General features: G+C 44.0%; 1 protein-coding gene across 1 annotated transcript; it reads left to right on the top strand.

The window, feature by feature from the left end:
• The first annotated feature begins 1,900 nt into the window (after positions 1-1,900).
• Positions 1,901-23,437, top strand: OLFM4 (olfactomedin 4). Its single transcript, XM_026493370.3, has 5 exons — positions 1,901-2,105; positions 7,250-7,402; positions 13,080-13,292; positions 14,250-14,409; positions 21,380-23,437. The coding sequence occupies exons 1-5, from the start codon at positions 1,920-1,922 to the stop codon at positions 22,180-22,182; spliced, it is 1,515 nt and encodes a 504-aa protein (XP_026349155.2). The 5' UTR covers positions 1,901-1,919; the 3' UTR covers positions 22,183-23,437.
• The last annotated feature ends 1,428 nt before the right edge of the window (positions 23,438-24,865 follow it).

Genomic DNA, 24,865 nt, shown 5'->3' with positions numbered 1-24,865 from the left:
GAAGTAACAATATTTATGCGTGGGACATACTTGTATTAAAAAATTATTCATTACTTATCTGAAATTTAAATTGGACTATGTGGCCTGTATCTTTATTTGTTAAATGTGTTAACTCTACATAGGGCAGAATATGAGAGGCAGGGGCTACAAAATACTCCTCCTACCCCTAACAGCTGGCCATGGATTCCCTGCCCAGGACCTCAATCTCCACCGCAGATTGCCTTTAGAGCAGATAATTTGGGGGAAGCATTGTTTCCAGACGGCTTCGGAAAATGCTCCTATGCTTCCTGGTCATCTACTCGAGCTGCCTCTGATCACCACATTCACATGAATGTGGGTTTAAGAGTGGCCTGTGAAGTCATCCTGTGTGGCTGAAGTGATGTGTTTCAATGGAGAGGCAGCAGTGGCAGCCTGGATGGCTGGATCATAAAGTCGGGGAGACTGATTTTGGTGGGGCGTCTGCTCAGCCCCCTGAGGCAAGGGACAATGTGGGGCCCTGGACGAGGGATGCGGCTCTAGTGGCCTTGGGTGCACCACAAGGAGAGAGACTTCATTTCCCCTTCTCTCCTATTTCCTTCCCTCACTCTTCATTCATTCATTCATTCATTCATTCATTCATTCATTCCTATTTTCTTGCCTGTCCCCTGCCCTGGGTATCTGAATCATGTACCAAGGGTTTAAGGCTCTGTTTTTCACATTAACATCTGAGACTTTATGGGGCGAAAGAACCTTCAGACCAGGTTTTCCAAAGCATTCCTTTGGTAGGGTGGGGAAGGAAGTGGGGCAGGGGCCTTCTTTCCCTGCTGTGAACTCAACAATCTTACATACGGAGCCAGGTTTTAGGAAATTAAAGATAAAACCAAAAAAACATAAAATCTGACATTTGTATAGTGTTTCAAAGCTTATAAGCAACTTCTCATATAATATTTCATTTAATTCTAACAATTTAGGAGTTGTTACAACACTAGAGGGGCTAAGTGATTTGCCTAAGGCTACTAACTAATGAGCGAGAAAGCTGGTTTTTAATATTCAGGCCAACACTTTTTTATTCTACAGGGAGGAAGGCAGATGTTCCAAATGGAGCCTGAAGATGCATCCCTGTTTCTCAGTTTCATGATGAACATGCCTTGACCAACTCACAAGAGGGTGTGGACCAGTGGAGGTCAGCCAGATAGAGTCTTCTGGAGAAGCTGTTCACCATGGACCCCTCTGACCGGTTTGGGGGAGCCTCCTGTTTGGATTCTTTCTCCTTCATCGAACTCACCGTGGTAAGTGCTCCGTAGTGTGGAACCCTCACTGAGCATCCAGGGTGAAAATACTGCTGGTCTCTCCCTCAGTGGGAGGTTTTTGGGAAAAAATTGTCCAGAAGCAGATTCTGTAAGGGGGCAGTGAGAGACAACCTGGGGAGTAGTGGCTAAAGAGGGAGTCCCCCTGGGGAGATTCACAGACTCTAAACCAAGTTCCCCAACTTTCTCTGGAAAGCATCATTCAGTAAAATGGGAGGTGGAGCCAGGGGCCAGGGGCCAGGGGAACAACTAGAAATGGCTTCTGGGCAAAGGACTGAGGCTTGTTTTTTCCTCCTGGGACCTCCAAGCTCTGTTTCATCTACAAAGATTGCTTTGAACCCATCTCTTTCAAGGAAGTAACGAGTTAGAAACCAGATATTGGGTGTCAAAAAACACATCTGAGTTAATACTTGGTAGGCGATATCTAGATCGAAGGGCAGCTGGCACAGTGGGGCTCAGTGACAAGGTGTGAAGGTGGCTCAGTTCCTGGGTGTCCTGACCCTCCTGGGGTGGTCACATGCTCCCCGGCAGCTTCCTCTTCCTACAAACTGGATGTGGGGAAATCCCCTTTGGGCACTATAAGAAGCCCCTTGGCTCTGCGCAGAAGCCAGCAGCTCTAGGTAAGAGCGCAAGATGATGTCAGGCCTCCTCTGTCTCCTGGCCCTTCTGTTCCTCCTCGGCCAGACCACAGGGGATTTGGAGCCCCCAATCCCCACCACCCCCTCCAGCTCTTTCCCTGACTCTGTGCCGAGCTCCAGCTTCCTCTCTGCTTCCAGCTCCAACAGCAGCTTTGGTCCCAGCCCTGGCTCCGTGTCTCAGGTGAGGAGGCCCCACAGTCTGAGAGCTGTGTTCATTCCCTTCCTCTCGCTTTTTGGGGACCTGAATATAATTTCATGGATGGTTAGACTTGAGCACTGGAAAAGATTTACAACTCCCTCTGTTAACTATAGGTGCCCCAGAAATGAATTAAAACCTGGGTAAAATAATTAAATTGTTTGCCAAGGGGACGGCATCTTGGTTCTTCCACTGGAGGCCTTAGGGAAAGAATCTAAACTTGAAAGAGGTTCTCAAACTTGGCTGCACTTTGGAATCTGGGGTAGGAAGTGCGGGTGGGAGGGAGACTCTGAAAATAGAGATGTCCAAATTCTATCCCAAATGAGAACTGTTAGGGAAGGGTCCCAGCCAGTAGAAGCTACAGAAGTTTGTCTGGTTTGCTGCCCACACACTAGGGACCGTGAGGAGTATGAAGAACAGCCCTGAGGGAGTGGGAGCCATGGTGCTGCAGCTGGAGCCCCGAGGGTTTCTCTGAGCCTGGTCTGTAGAGGAGGTGGATGACAGAAGTGGGGGACGTCTTCAGGAAAGTGCTCTTACATGTGGATATGTGCCCAGAAGGGTATGAACTCTCTTCTGGCTTCGCTACAGGAAATCATAAGAGCCATTTCCAAAAACAGCAACAGCAGTAGCAATAAATAGGCAAAACAAAACAACAACAACAAGAGCCAAAGAATGTGTTATAAAGGGACTGTCCCAGCTAGGCCACATTACTAGGCCACATCCTGTGCCTCATCCCTTGGGAGCTGAGTCCTGTTTGTATCTCCTTTGAGGAGCTAGGAAGAGGCAGGGAGGGTGAGACATTAGGGGTCGGGAAGGATTTCTTCACTCCAGCTCTGCCCACGTGGGCTCTGGGCCTCTCTGTAGGAGCCCTGCTCTGTAAAACCCAGGCTTTCCTTGCTATGGTGTGCCTTAGAGGGTAGAGGAACCTTAATTCCCCCAAAGGCTGTCCCTGTGCGCCTCTGTGATCTTTATTCACAGGTCAGGTTGCTGCTTACATGCTCCCATCTGAATGGAAGGGCCATCGGGAAAAGGGGAGGAAAAGGCTTTTCTGTAGTTTCCATTTTGCCATCAGAGCAAAGGCAAAAGCTGAGTAATGCAGGGGCACCTGGGAGGCCTTGTGGGTTAAGTGGCCGGCTCTCGATTTCTGCTCAGGTCATGATCTCAGGGTCATGGGATCGAGCCCCGAGTGCTGTCGGTGCTCTGCGCTCAACGGGGAGTCTGCTTGTCCCTCTCCCTCTGCCTTTCCCCCTGCTCTCTCTCTCTCTAAAATAAATAATAAATCTTAAAAAAAAAAAAAAACAATGTAGGCAATGAAAACTTATTGATCAACAAATGGTTTGGATAGGGCCCAGATAGAAACTGCCACAACAGTGTTCACTGAGTACCTAATAAATGACAGGGCTCACATAATATGTGTTATCTGATTTAACCCTCAGAGGTCGGTAAAATTAATGGTCCCATTTTAGAGATGTGGAAACGGAGGCTTAGAGAGGTGACGTCATTGGCTTACAGTCACTAAGCCAGCAGATTATATAACTCAGACTTAGTCTGCCCATCCTCTTCCCCATCTCTCCCTAGGCAGCTTTCTATATTTTGGGGGGAGTATAGATGAAAACTGCTTATTTTTAAGAGGAGAAGGTTTGGGAATATTAAAGATGCCCAGATAGTCTTTGTAGCCAGAAATCAGATGCAACATTTTATCCCATGGTGCTAAGTAACTTCTGGGGACAATTAGACCTGGTTAACATTAAAGAAAGAGGTTAACAATAAATAATGATTTTGAAGCCTCATCACCAATCAGAAACCATCATTTGGGGAAGATGATCAGCTAAAATAACAGAAAATAAAATATAGGTCAAGAAACAGAGAAATCCAATAGGCCCGTTGTCTGGTAAAACGATAACTATTTAAAAGTAGATAAGGAATGGTAGTTAAACTGCACTTAGAGATTTTAATTTCCTTCCTGGTTTACTTATCTCCCTCTGGTGAGTCAGTATCACTACCCCAGCTTCTTTTTTATAGCAGGCTAGGTGTCACTTCTACTATAAACCCAATTTTCTAGGGCTGGCTGTCAGCTTGATGAGCTCTTTGGAAAGTGGTGGAAAACCCCTTTATAACTGTCATTGAGCAAGTTCCAAACGTATCATTTTCTATACTTTGAAAATGTTGAGTACCGTTATTTTATGCCTTGAATCTTTACAGGCACTTAGACCTGGCTGCTAATTAGAGCCAGTTGCAACCTTAAATCACAAATGTGAGTCACACCTTCAGCTCCAGCGCTCCGAGCACTCCACATGCCTCGAATGTCCCCCTCCAAAGAAGGAGCTGCTATCAGGTTCCTCATTTCACAGACAAGAGAAGGCGCCATGCTTTGTTCCACAGACAAGAGAAGGCGCCAGTGACTGGCAGAGTTGGAACATGGAGTCGTGTGCTTTTGTCATCAGGCTAAGGGGCTTGGGTTTGGTGAACAAAAGGACACGAAGGCTCTCTCATGACAATGGACCTGATGCACTGTGAAGGAATTGGGTCTTATTTGTCTCCCTAACACCACAGCCTGACGAGCTGTAGACACCAGTAAATGTTAATTGAACACATGCTGCGTGAGACCCCATCAGTGTAAGATGTCTTGTAAGGTACAGAGGGTCCTGTTTGTCCCCCACAAGGGAGATTGCAGACCCTCTCAAAGGCCAAGGAGACAAGCACATGTCTGTGTCTCCCATTCCTCATGTTACACTCGTGTAGAGTTTAAGCATTCACTGCAAAGAGAGAGGGACCCATCACCATTAGCTTCATTGTCTTTGAATGTGAGGAGCAGAAATATCTCTAATGGGAGACACTGATCAAACTTATGGACCATTTTGATGTCAGCTGAGCACACGGGGCTGATGATAAGCGGGTTGGAAGCCGGGGAGTCCACAGTGCTGGGACAGAGATGTTCAATAGAAGACAGTGGAATGGCTGTCAGCAGGACTCATAATTATTTGCCTGCCTTTCAGGTGAACTTCAGGACTAAAAGTTGTTAGCTGGTGGTTTCTGGTTGATTATCTAGAGACTGCTTGATGGTCTCCACTATTTTCTGATTTGACAGAGCTTTTCAGCGAACTCTAAGAATGGTTCAACCCTGTCTTGTGCAGCTAATTAACCTCGCCTTGTCAAAACGCAATGCAAGACATTTCTTGGGGGGTAGACAGTTGTTATAGTAAGCTGTTTTTTTTTGAAAGTCCACGATACATTGGTCCTCTGTAAAAGCCTTGGTGTGCTTGAACTGGAGTCTTTCTAGCTTCGGTGAGAGTGATAAACCTGGTTCCAAGGGAAGCTGGTCTCTCTAACAGACTTTTGGGGTAGCTTATCCAGGCCTTCTTCATCCCTGGCAAAGACCCTTACCTTAGCCCCCTCCCAGCCCCCATGTTCAGCATAAACTTGCTTGTCTCTCCTCCTTACTCCCCAGTTCCTACGGGTGTGGGATGTGATTGGCAAAGAAAATTGAGACCAATATCAAGAATTTACCTGGCATCTATATACATAAGCTGTGTGTGTGTGTGTGTGTGTGTGTGTGTGTGTGTGTGTTTGCTCATCTTAAAGAAGATTAGGTTAAGTCGACAAGCAATTTAGTTGCAAAAAAGCCTGAATTAATTGGTCCGGAGGTCATTGACAGAATACATGTTGATTATAGATGGATCTAGGTCCAGCTTGTTTGGAAATCATGGAGGTTGGTAGATATTAAATGTACAGAGCACACAGTCTCCGCTGCAGCAAGCTGACCTCCTAAACTTTGAGGGGTGTGGTCTGTATCTCTTCAAATTCTGCAAGCCATTGCTCTGCCCTTGGTAGTTTCAGGGAGACAGTTCAGTCTGATGTTTCACAGGTGAGCTTTGGGCTGGCCATCAGATGAGATCATTGTAAAGCTCAACCAGTCGGCTGCCAAGAGTTCCTCTGGAAGGCAACAGTAGTAATAAAAAAATGTTAATTGTGCTGGGATCCCCTTGGGGAAGTTCAAAGGGGACAAACGAAAAACAGGATCTTTCAAACCTGTCATTTTAAAATATGCAGCGGCACCAAAGTGTGAGCCTGAATATCTTAAAGAAACATCAAATATTTTAAAATGACTTTTCTGCAAGTGGTAAGCTGGAAAACTTAAAAACATTTTTTTTGCAGAAAACCTTCCAACTCCTACATTACGCAGTCTTTTAAAAATGGCTGGTTTGTTTCCATTTTGAAGAATGTTAATTACACAATTTCCTGGGTGAAGAGAAGATGTGAATTTGCACTGTATATTTTCCCTGTAACCCATATCCATGGTGGTTTTCCCATTCCAGTCATTGGAAGGCATTGGGTTGGGGTTGGGGTTGGTGTTGGGGTAAAGAAAATGAGTGCATGGAAGGAAAGGGAGAGTGCCATCTACTGGTCACTGACCACGTACCAGGGACTTGGTTTACATTACGTAGTTACTCTTGGGGATGACCCTGCTAAGTGGGTTATCTCTATTAGACAGATGAGGAAAACAAGACTTACAGAGGGTTCATGTCCAATAAGTGGTAGAATTGGAATTCAAACTTAGGAGTCCAATCTCTTCTTTCTTTCCCTTTCCTTACATGGGAACAGTAATAATTTCCTTGACGCTTCCTCAAGAAAGGAGAATCTTCCTTTAGGTAAAGGTGTCTGACTGTGGTTTAGCCTGCCTGGTAGAGATGTGGCTGAACTGAGTGTAATCACTGTCTGGGAAACATGGTAGTTTTAGCTTGTGTCTCTGATTCTCTTCATTCATTCATTCATTCATTCATTTATTGAAGATTTATTTATTTTAGAGAGAGAGCGACTGTGAGTGGGGGGAGGGGAAGAGGGAGAAGGAGAGAGAGAATCTCAAGCAGACTCCCCACTGAGCATGATCCCAGCGGGGTTTGAACTCACGACCGTGAGATCAGGACCCTGCGATCAGGACCTGAGCTGAAATCAAGAGGCGGGCGCTTAACCAACCGCATCACCCAGGCGCCCCTGGTTCTATTCATTTATGTATTGGATTCCACTTGCTTGCCTCTGAGCGCTCTCGGTAGGCCAATTTCTGCCCCTCCAGTTACCAAAAAGCTCATTTCCCAGCTTATTACTGATGTTGAACTTATTTTTCTTTACAGTCGCTTTCCAATTTCACTGGCTTCGAGGATGACCACGGCACCTGCCAGTGCTCTGTGACCCTCCCAGACACCACCTTTCCCGTGCAGAGAGTGGAACGCTTGGAAGTCACGGCTCACATTCTCTCCCAGAAGTTTGAGAAAGAGCTTTCTAAAGTAAGCATTGCTTTTCTTCCTCTTCCAGCCAAATCTTGATAAGAGCAAACCAGCCAACAAAACAAAACCCTTTTTACGCAGGCCTTTGTAAGCAGCCTTCTTCGTTGTGCCCAAGCCACATGCCTGCCGCCGATGGAGGCGTTAGCATTTGTTTTACAGTACACCTGCGGGGCTCTTTATAGCAGGAAAAATGAGGGCCCAGGAAGAAAATGGGATGGAGATTGTGCATGCCACGGATAAACTCACTTCAATATTGTGCACGTATGATTGGAAAGAAGCCCTGAGCTCCCCCTGTGAAACCCAACCCTGCAATTTTTATTTGGTTTGGGTTCTGTTGTTTCTTCTTCCTTTTGGTCTTCTTCCTCGTCTTTCTTCCAGCTTTGCCTGTCTTTCCTCTCCTCTGTCCTCTGTTCTCTCTCCCTTCTCCTTCACTTTTCCTTCCTATTCCTGTTCACTCCCCCTTCCCTTGTCCATCCCTTCTAGTCTCTCTCCCTTTCCTTCCTAATTTTTTTTTTTTGATCTTTCCTTACTTTTGGAAAGCCCCTACCTCCTTCTTTTCATTTTCCTTCTCCTCTTCCCCTCTTGGAAGCTTGTCCTCTTCCTGTCTTTCTCCCTCTTTTCCTTTCTCTTCCTCTGATTTTCTCTTTCCAGTTTACTTTCTTCGCTCCCTCCCTCTGTCTCTCCTAACTCTCTCTGTCTCTGTACGTCTCTCTTTCATTCTCTCTCTCTTGTGTTATCCTCTGTTGTCTCAGAAGGAACATTACATTAGTCGTGTCTAGCATTAGACCAAAATGTAGGACTTCCCTGGGAATTTGAATCAATTCTAGTAGGTCACATAGCCTTGGTAAAAACCCCGACTCCAACCCCCTGATTATGGCTTTTCTCTAGCCAGAGGAAGTCATCCCACAGGGTTTGCCTTTCTCTGAGCTGGCTGGAGCAATGTGACCTGGCATTCCAGTTTTGACCCCTTCTCCCTTTTTAGCCAAGTTTAAAATCAATTAGAAAGGCTCCCATTTTCTGCACAGGTGAAGTCCAAGCTAGGCTATAATCACATTATGCATTATTTAATACAACTCCATTAATTTACAAGGAGCTCTGGCTTTCCTGCAAGATTCCAAATAAGTTTTCCTGAGAAATTTAAACTTAGCTGCCTCAACATCCAGCACAGTTATCCTTTAAGACAAAAATTATGATGAGGCTGAGACCCTGCTTTCAACCTGAATTGGTAGATAAATAGTCTATGTTTAAATGAATGTCCAGTAAAATGTGTTTGACTACACTAGGAACCTAGCTTTTTAAGAAATAAAATGTCCTTGAATTAATCAGCAGAAAAGGCACAGCACTAAATTATAAATTCCCTCCATTAATATTCATAGCCTTATTCCAGCATAATCAAGTACAGATAAGAAGTTATGCATAAAAACATAACAAGTGGAGGAAAATCCTAAGTAAAGATCTTTTCAGTTAGAGTCATTTGCTTTGAAATAGTGGAAGCTACTGATTTGCATGTCTTCTTTGCTGGCAGAAGTGTGAAGGGCAGTTTGAAACCCCATGCTGCTCCGGAAGTGTGCAGCTTGCCAGGGTGGAGAGGACAGGACATTTAATTCCAATCCTGTAAAGGGGGCAGGTGGCATCTGCCTTGCTAGTAATTGGCAGGGAGGAAGTGCGGAGTAGGTGGGAGAACTTTCAGTTCTGAAGGCAGGAGTAGCTGGTCCTCAAGAAGTCTGTGATTGAGGCCTAAGAAAGGAATTGACCTGCCCGTTGAGGCTTACCTCGTAAATTCTGTGTGACAGATGATAATAACAGCAAGAACAGCTTCCCTTTGTGCTTTTCTAAATGCTTCTGGGTCTGTTCTACTCTCAAGCGACTCTTTAAGGCAGATAGGCCAGTGTTCTTCCCATTTCAGGGATGGAAAAATGGAGGTTCATAAAGGTCAAGAGACGTAAATGGGCAGGTCATTCCTCTCTTGGCTGGGTGAGCCAGGTCAGGAGTTTAAGGTCTTCAGAATCATCCCAGTTTCTTTTATCTTGGCCATGCTGTTATCAACCTCCAAGAAGAGATGCAGGAAGTCAGTCATACCTTCGATCCAGAGTTCTCTCTTCAGCTGAGGGCCTTTGAGTTTTCAGGTGAATGATTATAGCTGTCCCTGCGTTGTCTTGGAAATCACCGTTTATCTGGAGGCCTGGGGGGAACGCCCGATTGGACAAGCTGGCAGAAGAGGGTTTTGACTGCTTTGCATTGATTCATGATCTGTCAGTACACAGGGAAGACGGGCTGCCTCTGCATGAGATGCAGAAGGCATTTTATCCTTTTCTGGTGTTTCTGCTATGGCCTCTTGTGACCATACTCAAGGGGACGACGCAAAAGGCAGCTCGGAGTTTTCTTTCTATGGTCTTTGGGGCAAGTATTTAATAGGACACATTTGCGGATAGATCCTCATGCACAAGAAGGTTGAGGCAGTTGGGGAGACATTTAGGCAACTTACAAACAAACAACACCGATTGAACGATGTTTTGTGCAGTGAAATACAATAAATTAAAAGGTCAGATGGAAAAAACCCCTGAAATCACTGTTTCTCTAATAATTGCTACAGTTTATAAACATCTGGTCAGTGAGGCACCTTTTTTTAAAAAAGATTTTATTATTTTTAAGTAATCTTTGTACCCGACGTGGGGCTCGAACTTACAACCCCGAGATCAAGGGTCGTGTGCTCTACTGACTAAGCCAGCCAGGAGCCCCTAGGTGAGGCACTTAATATGCATTATCTCTAGTCTTTCCAATAATCTTGTAAGCTTGATGTCATTACCCCCAGTTTATAGGAGGGAACTAAGGCTGAGAGTAATTAAGTGATTTGCTAGTAAGTACTGAGGCAGATTTGAGTTTAGGTGACTCTAGCTCCAAAGTATTTCATATGTCTTCACCGTCAGTTCAAGCTCAACTCATCTTGTTGGTAAAGATGTATTAAAATAACAGTATGGTTATTTATTTCAAATAATCTGGCCATAATTATGATCACAGGTTTTGAGGCAGAAACACGAGCCGGACAGATTCTTTAGGCTACTAGCCGGCTACACGGCACCCCTGTTTATGACGAGACTACATTTACTGTGTAGAACAACAACAAACACCCTGAAGCGAACCCCCAAACAAACTTGGATTCTTAGAACCCACCCATGATGTAGTCTGTGCATCACAAACAAACAAACAAAAATGGAAACTCTGAATGTTAGGTTGGTGGTTTGAAGGCAAGCATAGGCGAGTCTTTGAAAGCTCAAACTTGTAGTGGTGACGAGCTTACAGTAAAGATGTTGACACAGGGAGGCGTCCCCTTAGGGCTGCTAGACCCATATTCTTGCTGCCCATCTCTGGGCACATCGGGCTGCTTCTGCTGACATTGCACTTCTGGGGAGAGCTGGATGTTCTCAGAATTGTCCACACCATCTCAACCCTGGAGAGCCGAACATGTAAGTCAGTAAAGTCCTCAAATTCCCTCCTGCCTTATTTTATTTGATTTTTTTTTAGAGAGAGAGTGCATGCATGTGCATAAGCGGGGAGGGGGGAGGGGGAGGCAGAAGAGGGAGAGAGAGAATCTCAAGCAGGTTCAGGCTCCATGCTCAGTGATCATGAACTGAGCCAAAATCAAGAGTCAGATGCTTAACCCACTGAGCCATCCAGGTGCCCCTCCCTCCTGCCTTCTTAGAACTCCATGGATGATTCTGGTTTTCCTGAACATCACCGAGCTTTCCTTTAAATGTCAGCTGAAAGAACCTCAGATTTTCCCCAAACGGATCTTTAGAGACCCATTTTGTGGCTGAACGAGGGCAGGCATGCCACGCATTCTCATAGGTGGCAAAGTCTAGGTTATGCCTTGGTTTTCAGTGAGAATCTGGGAGAGCCACATTTTTTTTAGCAGGGATGACAGTTGGATCACTCATTTCTTTAGAACAACAGCTGCGATGTACCACCAACATGTTCCAGGAAAGCAGAGGGTGTTTCATGTGTTCCAAGAGCTGGCAAGGCCAAATGCCAGCAAGAATACTCATTTTGCAAACTTCCATTTCTGCAATGGATTGGCACTTTATTATTATTATTATTATTATTATTATCATCATCATCATCATCATCATCATCACAGGCAAGTTTTTTGCTTGATTTTTGTAGAAATTAAGAGGTGGCTACCTTTTATTTGTATTTATACTTTTGAGAGGGGGACTCATTAGGTTTTATATATATATATATATATATATATATTTTTTTTTTTTTTTTTTCTTTCTAACCGCCTTATCCACCAAAATGTCACCAGCCTTATCAGCCTCCGAGGGATGCCACAGCTGATGGCAGTGAGCATTGGTTGCCCGAGGAGATACACTCTCAGTGCCAAGGGCTGCATTTTCAACTTTCATTAAAATCCTCTTTGCCTGAAGCCCTAGCCCTTGAGGTCTGTGGCCTATGAGTCTGTTCTAATTTGCACAGTGGGGTTAAGTGGAAGGGCTAAAATGACAGAAGTTAGGGCTGCCTTTGGTATTAGGAGGATTAGAGGCCAACATCTGGCTCTGAATTCATCCAGCCCCGTGGATCAGCTACTTGACATTAGCATGGTTTGGCGAAAAGTATCACTTATGTTCGAATTTTTAAAAAGAATATAAAACTAGCAACTTTTAATGAGCGGGTCCTTAAAAAAGCCATGGCATTTCTTTTAGAGATCAGATACAAAAAAGAACCACCAAATGTGTTTATTGAAATATCCATTTGGAGATGCCAATTATACACTAAACCACCAAGGGAATTTTTGCAAGTATTTTAACTTAATGATCAGACATTCAAATATATGCAACAAACGCATAAAAGTCTGATTGCAATAATCAGTTCTTGGAATAAATGTGGGCGCACTTAATGAAATGTGCACTTGACAGTTGCATATACACTCACATATTGTATAGTAAAGTTGGGTCTTTATGCTACTTTGTAAAAGATAGAGGGGCTCACAACCCAGTGCATATGGCAGTCAGAGAAGGAATTCTACTTAGTGCATTTCTCCCACTTGTAGAAAATACTTTGATTTAGAGCAGTGTTTCTAAATGGAGGTAGGGTGATGGTGGTGGTGATTTTGCCCCCAGGGAACATTAACAATGTCTGGGACATTTTTGGTTGTCACAGCTCAATGGTCTATGGGTGTTATTGGCATCTAGAGGCCAGGAATACTAGTAAATATCCTATAAGACACAGGAAGGCACCCTCCCCCCGCAAGAAAGAATAGTCTAGAATATCAGTAATGCTGAGGTTGGGAAACCCTGATTTAGGCACGGCGTGTGCATTGAGGGGAGGAGGGAGGGCAAGGGAGTCTGGTTCAAACCAATTTAGTTTGGAGACCTAATATTTTCAAACATTAAAATGGAAATTAAAATATACTTGTGTGTGATGACTCTGAAGCAAAATTATTTTTAGTCTAGGCAAGTGCAAAATCCACCCCACCAATTGTAATAATTTTTTTTAGTTTGCTTTTAGATAGATTAAAAAAAACTACTCAAATATATTTTTGATTCATTTCTTTACCAAAAAAGAAAGAAAAAAAAAAAAAGATTGACAGCAATCAAATAGTCCCCAAGGGCTTGGCAGTGGAGAAAGACTGCATGGTATTACTTTGGGAATTGACTTAAGCTTTTTGATTCCCTTTCAGGTGAAGGAGTATGTCCAATTAATCAGCGTGTATGAGAAGAAGCTCTTGAATCTGACCGTCCGAGTAGAGATCATGGAAAAGGATACCATTTCTTATACCGAACTGGACTTTGAGCTGATCAAGATAGAAGTGCAGGAGATGGAGAAACTGGTCACGCAGCTGAAGGGCAGTGTGGTCGGAAGCACAGCAATCGTTGACCAGCTGGAAGTGGAGGTAGGGCATTAACTCATTTCTGAGAGCTTTAATAGTAAATTCTCCCCAGTGGGCAGGTGCCAGGACCAGGCTACACATCTCTCTTCCAACTTCCAATTCTGCACTCTCACATGACTGCATGGCATGTCCCATGTTCTGCCTTCCGTGGACATCTGTCTTTGAACAGTAAGTTAAGCGTGATGGGAACGTGTTCATTGACGAGCAGGTGTCATCCAGTGGTGTGTCTCTGGAAAGGAGATGATATAAATCTGAACAACTCCGTGGGCAAGTTAGATCAAGTGCCTTTTCTGTTCTGGATTTACGCTCGTGGCACTAGGAAGCCACAATTTACCTGATTTTGGACTTGCTAGGTCTGTTTCTCCTTTTGCATGATCACGTGATCCTCGATCCCTCTTGGAACACTTCTCCACATCCTGGCAACCCTCTTTAAAGGAGTTCCTTGTGAGTGTGTTTCCGTGAAGCCTTTATCCTCTATGGATAAAGACCATCACATTAATGTTATGGTCGGGTAATTCATATGAACGAGAATTTACTAGCACGTCATGACGGGGGCTATAACTGAGAATTCTAGTTACATATTTCAGACTTTAAGTTTTCTCTGGCTCTCACCATTCGTTAAAATCATAATTATAATACAACATGAGTAAACACGAGTTTATAGGGAAGGTTATTAGAAATGAACTTTAATGGACCTTTGTGGATGCTTCGACTGAGCCTGTGCTCTATTATTAAATCTGTTAAAATCTTTGCCATTTTCTTTTTGTCACACACATCTGCCTGAGATGTGACAGGCGTTCACGCTAAACCATAAAATGTGTTCTTCCAAATAAAACCATTCAGAAGAATCTCGGGTGTATTCTCCAGCAATGTTTCACTAAGTGACAAATTCAGCCCTGGAATGTTTGTGAAAGAAATTGCACAATAATATAAAGTCACTCTGAATTTTTATTTCCTTAGATAAGGAATATGACTCTCCTGGTAGAGAAGCTGGAGACGCTAGACAAAAACAATGTCCTTGCCATTCGACGAGAAATCTTGGCTCTGAAGACCAGGCTAAAGGAATGCGAAGCCTCTAAAGGTGACAATGTTCCTGTCTCCCCACCTCCTCCTGCCCCTGGTAAGCATGCCGTGTTTTTACCACTTGAGCCAGGCCCAGTTAGGAGCCGAGAGCGGGCGGGGAAGGGATTTGGGATTGCAGTGCGGAAGGGAGGGACGGGATCATCGCGGCTCTCAGCTTCCTCTTCCATGCTCTGAAATCTCTCCCTTAGTAGCTCCACGTGCTATCACGTTCTGGGGCTCATAGAGGAAAAGCACTGATGACGAGTTGATTTAAAGCAAAATCCACACATTACACGTGTCCCTTTGCATTTACCAACAAGAAAAACATCTCTGTGGTGATGGAGTTGTTGTCGGGGGTGGGGTGAAAGCTTCTGGAATCGGCATGGTATCCATGCCGTCCTATGGACTGCAAGGGCTGATTGGCTCCTGTAGCTGATGAGCTGGGTTATGCCTTGACTCTTCCTTCCCTCCTCCTCTCTTTCCCTCCCGCTTCCATCTCTTTATTTTTCCTTTATGCTTCCCTTAAGTGCACCTACCGTTTAGCATGTCTTATGATCGAGGGAGGCTTTAATGGATGGCCCCACATGCCCAGAACTTGCCGGTGTGGCCTGACGTCCCTCCTGGATGTGAGTTCCCAGAGGGCAGGGACGTCCTCTCTCTAACGATCATCCTTGGGGCTGGGTAGAGCATAGAGGCACGTGCTCCGTGATACCTCCAGGAAGGGAGCAGTGGAGTGTAGGGGTCAGGAGTATGGCTCTGGGACCCCAAAGACCTGTGCTTCCCAGCTCTATGGCCATAGCAAAAGATCCTTCATCTCGTCAGTGATAACAGGAAGACAGGACCTGCCTTGCAGGTTGCTGTGAGGGTTAATGAAACCAGTCTTGGGAAGCACAGAGCTCTATGATTGGCACTTATGCACTGGGGTTTGTTATTATTATTAATGACGATAACTGAAGTGGAAACCTTGCTGGGAACAAAAGTGGCTCTAGGTCCTCGGAGCGTCAGCGCACCCCTCTAGGTGAACGCGAGGCCGCCTCTCAGCCTCTTGGCTGCAGCCCTGGCACAGGGATGCTCTCTCTGCGGGGCGTGAGCAGCTCTGCCCGAAGAAGGCCTGTATCTGCTCATCCCATCGTACAGCTCTTGTTGTTTTCATTAATTCCTCTTCCTACAACCTGTTTCCTTTTAGGCTGTGTGTTTCTGGGTCCTTGTCGATGTAGCTGGTTTCTTTAAGGCTTTAATTAGGTACCGCCGTCATTCTAAGCCTCTTGGTGGAGCTGAGGAGACTCATCCTGCCCTCTGCTTTGTTGGCAGTCTGTCATAGTATGACATAGAGAGGAGGTTCAGGACAGAGCCGTGCCTCGTCCTCCATAACAAGCTAAGGTTAAATTCGGTCTGGGATCAGTGGTGTCAGTGTGCGTTGAAAATGTGAGCTCATTCTGCTGGGCCACGCAGGGCTCCATGAGGCAGGGGTGAAAGCAGTGACAAACCCTGATAACAGCTGAGCAAGGCTCCCTCCTGTCCTTCCTTCCTCCCTTCCTTCCTTTCTTCCTTCCTTCCTTCCTTCCCTCCTTCCCTCCTTCCCCCCCTTTCTTTCTTCCTCCACAGCAAATTTTCCTCATTGAATAGATTTTTCCAGCACAGTTTTCTCTGCATTCCTTAGAGTGAGGACATTTTAGAACTGGAAGGGACATTCAGAGCCATCTGGCTCAGGTCCATCATGTCTCAGGAGGAGGGGACTAAGGTGGAGAGGATGCTGCTTTTCTGAGGCCACATGGGTAGTTAGTGGCAGAGCTGAAGCTGACGTGCAAGGCCCCTTGCTCTGTGGGTATCTCAGGATCTAGAGTGTCTGATGGCAGTAACTCAAGGGTGGCGGTGGGAGACAAGGTACACTGCTTGGTATATCTAAGGAGGAAAACAAATGAGTCTGTTGGATTGTTTTTGTTAGAATTTTTTTTCTAGAACTTTCCCCTAGGTCCTCACACTTAGACTTTTGTGAGCCATCCCAGCCCAGCTGTGTTGTTTAAGCAAATTGGACCCAGATTTCCTCTCACTTTCCCACAACCTTGGCTGTACCTGGATCCCAGCCAAGCCACTTGGCCCTCCTCCAGCTTTGTTCATATTATATTTATGATGTTTATATTAAACTGACTTTTTGTCATGTTTTTAAATCAATTTCTTTTTACTTGCTCTCTTTCTGTTTGGATTGGTTGATAATGCAGAGTTGGAAACTCCCCAGGCACCACAAAGTTGTGAGCCTGTGGAGACTTTAATTAAAGTTACTCACAATTATGGGACTTTAAAATCTGGCCTGTCTGCTTTTTTTCACTGCGGAGTTGCATAGAACAAAAGGCTGTATGCAGGTCTCAGCTATAAAACAGTTCTGCGTTCTTTGGGCCCCTCCCTTGCAGTTGCAGTGTGCTACCCCTGTGGCCAGCTTGGTCTTAGAACCAGCACATGTAGTTAGGGTTCAATAAAACGTGCTTTATATTTGGTTTATGCTGCAAATGGCATCTTTTTCTGCTTCATTTCATAGAACTTTCTCATCTAAAATAATTGGCCTTCTGCTCATTAACTTTTTTTCCTAAAAACAACTGACTGTCTCTCTGATCTCCTCCTGAATCTAAATGACAGAAAACAGGCAACATGTACACACTTGCTCGGGGGTGGATCGCCATTGTGCTTGGCCGTGATGCTGTGTTCTGTGCTGACGCATAGTAGGTGCTCGGTACATGGTTGATGGAAGATATGGGGTGACCCGCCCAAATCCAAGGCCTTAGGAAACGCAGAGGGTTGGGTAGTATATATCCAATAATTCAGAGTCAACTTGGTCTTCATCATTTTATGATGATGATCAGCTTAACTGCCTAATTCTCACAAGTGAATTGTATCCTCCTCTTCACTCACAGTTTAGTTGTCCAGGTAGGAGATTGTACTCATGGATCCCAGATTAAGTTTCCTCTGTGTATAGACTTTGACTTAAGAAAAATGCTATGAACCATGAGACTTTTTTTTTTTTGGTACTAAAAATTTTAATCAGATAAACTAAGATATCTTTATGGGTTCTAATTCTGGAGTTTGGCACCTAGCTTCTAACTTTTTTTATCCAGCTTTCAAAATTGGGCAATACAAATTTGAATTCCCATTTGTTGATGCAAATTAAAAACTTTCTACTACATCACACACAAATACAACCATGAGACTTTAAAAAAAGTCTTACTTCGTGGCTTCCCAGGGTATTTTCAGAATGCCACCAATATCTGATGAATTGCGTGATGAAGAGATTGCCAACCAAGGCTGCCCTTGTGTGGAGGGTACCTTGCATTATGTTCTTTGGAGTGGATACTAGGCTTTTTGAAAAACTCAGATATGTAGCAGAGTAGAGGACTAGGGTTTTATAAATATGGTAAGCTGGGTTTGGGAGATTCGATCAGTCTTTCATTCCCTTATTCCATGATCCTAATTTGGTACCACTGCGTGGCTGGTCCTGTTCAGGGCACCAGGGTTACCAGGATGGCTACAGGAACCTCCAGAAAGCACTCTGTAGGAAGGGAGACAGGCAGGTGGACCTTCAGTTCCAACGTGATGTGATTATAATGCTGATACTTACCATTTACTGAGTTACATGTAACAACTTCTTCTTCTTCGTAAGAGTTCTATAGAGTAGGTATTAGGATTTTTTTTTTTTAACATAAGGATACTGAATCTCAGAAGGTTACACAGCCGGTAAGTACTGGAGTCAGGATTTGACTTGGAATCTGTCTGCCAATGTTTTCACTGTACCAGGCTGCCTTCCATAGATACTCTGATAGAGAGGTGCACCTGTGATTCCCAGAGTAACGAGAAAGTTCCAACAACTCATGAACCTGATTAATACCAAGTTGTCTTGGTTTCTTGCTTGTGGGGTAGCTGAAAGGGTACTTTTACTCTTATTTCTGTGGCATGTTCTTTTCTACCAGAAAATGCAAAATGATTCATTGGTCTCTTGGGTTATGGTTGAGCATGGGTGGTTGTCCCAGTGTCAGGGTAAACTTGTGATGGCCGAGGAAGGGAATGGAATACCCCTAAGACCTTGAAATGAAGGAAGGAGCGGGGAAGGGGTATGAGATTGGTGGTGGGGTGGGAAAAAGCTTGGCATAGATGGGGTAAGGGGAGGGGGCTCTGGCTGGGCTGGATGAGCAGTGGGCACCCGGCTGGCTATCAGTTTCAGTATTGTTTCCAGGATGGTTTGCCGCCAGGAGTCGAGGAAGCCCGCCATGGCCTTTTCTCTGGTCTGTCACTGCTGTAGCCACATCTGTAGTATTGACAGTGATGCTCAGTTCTCTTCTTTTTTTCCACCTCCTTTGACTATAGCGAGGGCCCTAAAAATGGCCCAGAGGACATCAAGGAGAAGAGGGGTATGACAAAAAGGACAGGAGAATGTTTAGGAACAGTTGGACAGTGAGAAACAGAGATTGTGGTTTCAACAAAGATTGTGGTATTTATACCAGGTACAATTTTTAATTTCCTGGTCAGTGTGGAAAATGATGAGCCGCCATTATTATTATTATTATTATTATTATTATTAGCAGAAATAGTCATTTTTTTAAATAATAGTATTTTTTATTATATTATGTTAGTCACCATACAGTACATCCCTGGTTTCTGATGTAAAGTTCGATGATTCATTAGTTGCGTATAACACCCAGTGCACCATGCAATACATGCCCTCCTTGCTACCCATCACCGGTCTATCCTATTCCCCCACCCCCTCCCCTCTGAAGCCCTCAGTTTGTTTCTCAGAGTCTATAGTCTCTCATGCTTCATTCCCCCTTCTGATTATTTTTAAGAGAGTTTATTTTGGTTCCTTTATATCTGAGGATTTCCACATCCAAGACAGATCAGTTTATGCTCTTTAACCCCTTGATAATGCTTGGATACATTTATGCATCATAACTTTCCCTTAAGTATTTTTGTTGCTGTTGGTTTGGGATATTTTCTTTCCAGGAAAGCAAGATTCAATTAAGCAAACAGTTCCTAAGTCTTCCAACCTGCAAGAAAAACGTCTTTCTTTCATTTCCTCAGAGTGAAACGTAGTTAAATAAATAAGTTCTCAGGAAGATATTTTAACTAGAAAATCCACTTTGTAGCATATGGAAACTCAAACAGTTTTTGTTACCATTAAACTGAACACACTGCTAACTTTATTTTAATAATTCATGCATTGTTTCATAAACAAAAGCAAACAAGCATTCATCTGAGAGATCACTTTTAGGAGAAGAAATAATAATTTATAATTTTATTTATTATTTCTTTGGAGGAGAACAGTCTCTTGGCTGAACACACGTTGCTTTTTTATTTATGAAATGGTGCATGCATTATTAAAATAAACCTGCGACTGTGTTCTGCTTAATGATATGCAAAATTATTTGAGGTTGGGTACAGAATGGTTTCATTTCTCTACCTGTTGTATGGTTGGCTGGCTTTCCCACCAACTACGGATTTATGAGAGCATTTAAGGAGCACGTATGTAATTCTGGGGCCAAAAAGCCCCAGCAGATTGGAAAAATAAAAGCAGGGTTTCTAGTAATGGTTTTACCTCAGAGCCAGTCCTTGAGTAAGGAGAGGAGAAGGGGGGGAAATTTCGCAAGGAGAGGAATGGGTCTTTCCATATCGGTCAGGGGCACAGACTTACAGGCAAAGCTTCACTCCCCCTTAACCAGCTCCCCCGACCCCTTTGATAAATCAGGTAATTCTTTTCAGCTCTGCTCTTGGCTCCAGCTCACATCATGTGCTCTCCACGGCTCCCTGATTCCCTCCAAGCATTCAAAGCCAGATCGAGTGATTCAGGTTCTGTTCCTCCTTCCCTCACCTGCTCTGCTCCAGGCAGTAGGATGAGGGAAAATGACCTCGAATGTACTTGAAGTTGGATTTTCTTTGTCATCCAAGAAACAATGTTACCCATTTGTAAAGGGTGTTTATTAACCCTCTAAGGTGTGGTGAATATCAGAAAATGTGTGTTCCACTCTGGATAGTTATTATAAAAATCCTGGAGGAATTTTATTTTATTTTTGTAGCTCATAAAGGATTTAGTTTGGCAGAGATTTCAGAGTACAATGTAAAGGGCCAGTTGCCCAGCCTGGGTCATCCACTGGTGTTACAGGGAAGGTGGATTCAGTGGACCAGTGAGTCTGGTCCCACTTGATTGTACACATTATGACAGCGGTGTCCAGTTGGGGAAGGTGAAGTACTTGCCCCATATTCTATGGACCAGTAGAATACGTGGTATGAATAGCAAGACCTATTTTATAACTCTACAGCAAGATGGTCACCAAGTGATCTATGTAGTGGGCTATGCTTTGGGCACAGAGTAGGCAATATTGCCCTGAAATAACTTCCATGGCTTCTCAAGGCTGATATCCCACCATGAGAGGACCATCTTTGTATCTTCAAAATACCATATTTAAAACTTCCTCTTCTGAGATTGGCTTGGGACAGCATTGGTACTTGGTGTATGCATTGGGGTGCCAGGGAGGGGCAGAAAGGTGAAGGGCATGGACACTTGCCCAGGATAGTCTTCTCCTTCATCACAATTGTACCTGATCCTGGGGAATATCAGGCTTCATGGGAAGAGGGTAGGGTCTGGGATGACCTGGCTTTCTTGATTTCTCTGTAAGAAAGATGAAATGTTAAAAGATTGCAAAATGCTTTCTGATAGAAGAAAATCTGTTAAATCTATCAAGTCCTCCTTTCCTCTTTCTGGGCCCTCAAACCTTTTTAATATGGCGCTTGGCAGCTTTAGCATCCCCATTTCGAGAATGAAAGCCCACTCATGGAAATAGAAGGTTGTCTTCTCTAGAGCCCACAGCGGGTTTGCATTGAGACTGACACCAAGAGAAGGTTTTGGCTCTTCTCCATCAGAACCACTGTCGTCACTGAACCTTGACAAGAAAAATCTTTATGGATTCCTTTGGTTCTTAGGGTGTTAAACCATTTGTGTCTTGTCATTCATTTTTCTCTAAGAATGCCCTTTTATGTTCTTGTTTGTGCAGGGAGCTGTGGCCATGGCGGTGTGGTGAATATCAGTAAGCCGGCTGTAGTTCAGCTCAACTGGAGAGGGTTTGCCTATAAGTATGGTGCCTGGGGTCGGGATTACTCTCCCCAGCATCCAGAAGGGGGGCTGTATTGGGTGGCACCTTTGAATACAGATGGGAGAACTCTGGAATATTACAGACTCCACAATACACTGGATGATTTGCTGTTGTACATAAATGCCCGAGATTATCGGATTACCTACGGCCAAGGCGGTGGTACAGCAGTTTATAACAACTTCATGTATGTCAACTGGTACAACACCAGGAGCATTGCCAAAATTAACCTGAGTAACAACAGGGCTGAAGTGACTCAAAGTCTCCCCAACGCTGCCTATAATAACCGCTTTTCATATGCTAATGTTGGTTGGCAAGATATTGACTTGGCTGTGGATGAGAATGGATTGTGGGTGATTTATTCCACTGAAGCCAGCACGGGTAACATGGTGATTAGTAAACTCAACGACACCACACTCGTGGTGTTAAACACTTGGTACACCAGGCAGTATAAACCATCTGTTTCTAATGCCTTCATGGTATGTGGGGTTCTGTATGCCACCCGCACTCTGAACACCAAAACAGAAGAGATTTTCTACTATTATGACACAAACACAGGGAAAGAGGGCCGACTAGACATTACATTGCATAAGATGCAGGAAAGAGTGCAGAGCATTAACTATCACCCTTTTGAGCAGAAACTTTTTGTCTATAATGATGGTTACCTTCTGAATTATGATCTGATCTTTAGTCAGGAACCCAAGTAAATGTGTTAGGGTGAGAGAGGCAGAGAATGTTCTTTGAAAAAATGGTCTTTTCCACTTATTTAGCTATCCGCGGGGGGATTTGGAAGTGTGTTTGCTTAGTAGTGATATTTGGGAGCATAGTTGTGTCACGCTGGAGACTTAGGATATTTGCCCTGATTTGATGATTCTCTTGGAAGGTGTCTGCCTCCAGAGATGCCTTTCCCTACTGGAAAGACAGTCCTTGTGGGATTGTGGAGGTCTAGGAGCATTATGGGTCCCAGGAAGGTGGCAGTGGTCCAGGCAGCATCTGGAAATGAAGGATCTTGAAGAGAACTCTTTATGGCTTTGGGGGATTCTTTATACAACGTGTCTCCATGACCAGTTCTCCCCCTTGTAGCCAGGCTAATTCATCCATACTTGAAAGAAACCTGGGCTCAGTTAGGCAGATTAATACCTGAAGCTCCTCAAGGGATCAGATCTCCACCTTTGTTTTTCTTACTGGCACCTGGAACAATGTTTTATAGGTAGCAGATTAGTAAACTTAGCATGCTTATATTATATCTGTAAAATGCTCAGAGTTTTCTAAAGAGAGGCTCTTTTACGCATTAAATTGTACACTGTAAATCGGTCCCAGGTGGACCTACAGATGAGGCACTTGATTTTTCTTTGCTCCCTCTGTCCACCTATATAATAGTCATAGAGCCCTCCTACCTCATAACGTCATCCCAAAGGCAGCTCAGAAGATTAGAACCAGACTTACCAACCGATTCTCACCCCCCCACACTCTCCCCGTTTCCTACCTCCTGCTTTTTATGAAAATTAACCATTTTTTTATGGCATGGAAAGAAGAAAAACAAAATTACATTTTTTGTCTCTTCTTGAAATTTCACTTCCATGATTCTAAGACCATAGGAGGATCAGATGGCAGATAAAATACTAGCATATGTGGTTATATGATAAAGCCCCTGGAGCATATGTGACACTTGTATTAAGTCATATCAACTGTTTCATGCAGTTTTTGTCTTTGTTTAAACCTGAAAGCTGTAAGAAAATGAAGTTTTTTGAGGAGAAAATATTTTTAAAAACCACTGATAGCATCTAGCAAATCAGTGCCATTTGAGGACCTTCCAGGTGTCTGTGCTTTTGTGCTTTTGGGTGCTTTTATCATCTGGCTTGGTCTCTTTCCCTTTGATGTTCACAAGTCCCAGTCTATAGGATTGGCTCCTTCAATGCTGTAATCGTCCCCTTTTAATAAATGATTGTGTTTTGATTAAAATGTTGTCTTTTGTTTTTTAAAACTCTTTTATTTTTATTATAAAAAAGGCTCTAGTAGGGGCAGTCCCCACGTTGCTGTGAGGTACAGAGTGTGGCTGCTTCCCAAACAGCAATGCCCGGAGATGGTACACCTTACAGCAAAGAGCATCAGGAGCTTTTAAAGGAGTCCAAAGTCAGGGCTGGCTCTTTAGTTTTCATTTCCCTTTAAAATCCATTCTTTCTGGCAGCTTTTTTTGTATGAGGCTGCACTCTTTTCTTTTGGGATATGACCTTATGTACTTATTAATTTGCATGACTGATCTGATTATTTCCAATGTTAGACTATATTTGTGTGGCTTATGTTCCTTTTCCAATTGAGCTATTAACATGGGTTAGAAGCCTCCAGATCTTCCCCAAACAGAAGGTCTTGGACAGAAAGCAAAGGGACTAACCGGCCATACGGGGGAGAGAGATGCCTTTACCAAAGAGAATGTGTAGGGGACAGGTGACCTAGAGCTGGAAGGATGGATAGACTAGTTAGTCTTACTGAAATGCTCATTTTTAATGCATGCCACACTTTTTGAGGCAGGCGGAGGCTACAGTATTTAGTATTTTCAGCAGTATTATTCTGTATTTTTCAGGCTGAGCGTAGAGACAGGTATGGCCTTCAAAATGCAACAAGATATGAACATAAAGATGGGTATGTCATGTGAGATACAAGTTAAAAACAGTGATGTTATATTAATCTGGCTCTGGGCAGTTTTCCAGATGAATATTTCTACCACATACACAGTCTGACCTCTGAAGGTCTGGGAAAGAAGGCAGGAAGCCAAGGTAACCCTAACAATCAGCCTCTCATTTCAATGGCTACAGATGCATTTGCCTGAAATTTCCCTTCAGAACCTTCTTCCCACTGGATGTGGCCTATCACCCTGCAGTGGCTGCCTGCAGGGAATCTCCCTACTGGGAAGGTCAAACAGCCAACTGAGGGATTCAGCTTCCTGGGGTTACTGCAATGCAGTGACACGATGGAAATGTTAGCTCAGGGTTCATCAGCTAGTGCCCTTTGGGGGAAAAATTGTGTATATATATTTAAATCAGCTTTATTGAGATGTAATTTACGAGGTAAAATCTGCCAATTTTAAGTGTACACTTAAATGACTTTTGGCAAACACATACAGTTGTATAAAGGCTACCACAGTTAGCATGTAAAACATTTCCATCATCCCCCCAAGTGCTTTCGTGCCCTTCTGTAGTCAGTTCCTACCCTCACTGCCTAGCCCCTGCCAACCACTGATCCGTTTTCTACCTCCATGGAATCATACAATACGTAGCCTTTTGAGTCTGCCTTCTTCAGGTTTCCTCTTGAAGAAGAGAACTTGTGGACTCAAATTACCCAGTGGGTAACAGCATTAACAGGTGTTCTTAGGGTTCCCTCCATTTTTTTATT

Source organism: Ursus arctos, unplaced genomic scaffold (assembly GCF_023065955.2).
Source record: "Ursus arctos isolate Adak ecotype North America unplaced genomic scaffold, UrsArc2.0 scaffold_10, whole genome shotgun sequence".
In the NCBI taxonomy this organism is placed as follows: Eukaryota; Metazoa; Chordata; class Mammalia; order Carnivora; family Ursidae; genus Ursus; species Ursus arctos.
This window is presented reverse-complemented; position numbering and strand designations above follow the sequence as displayed.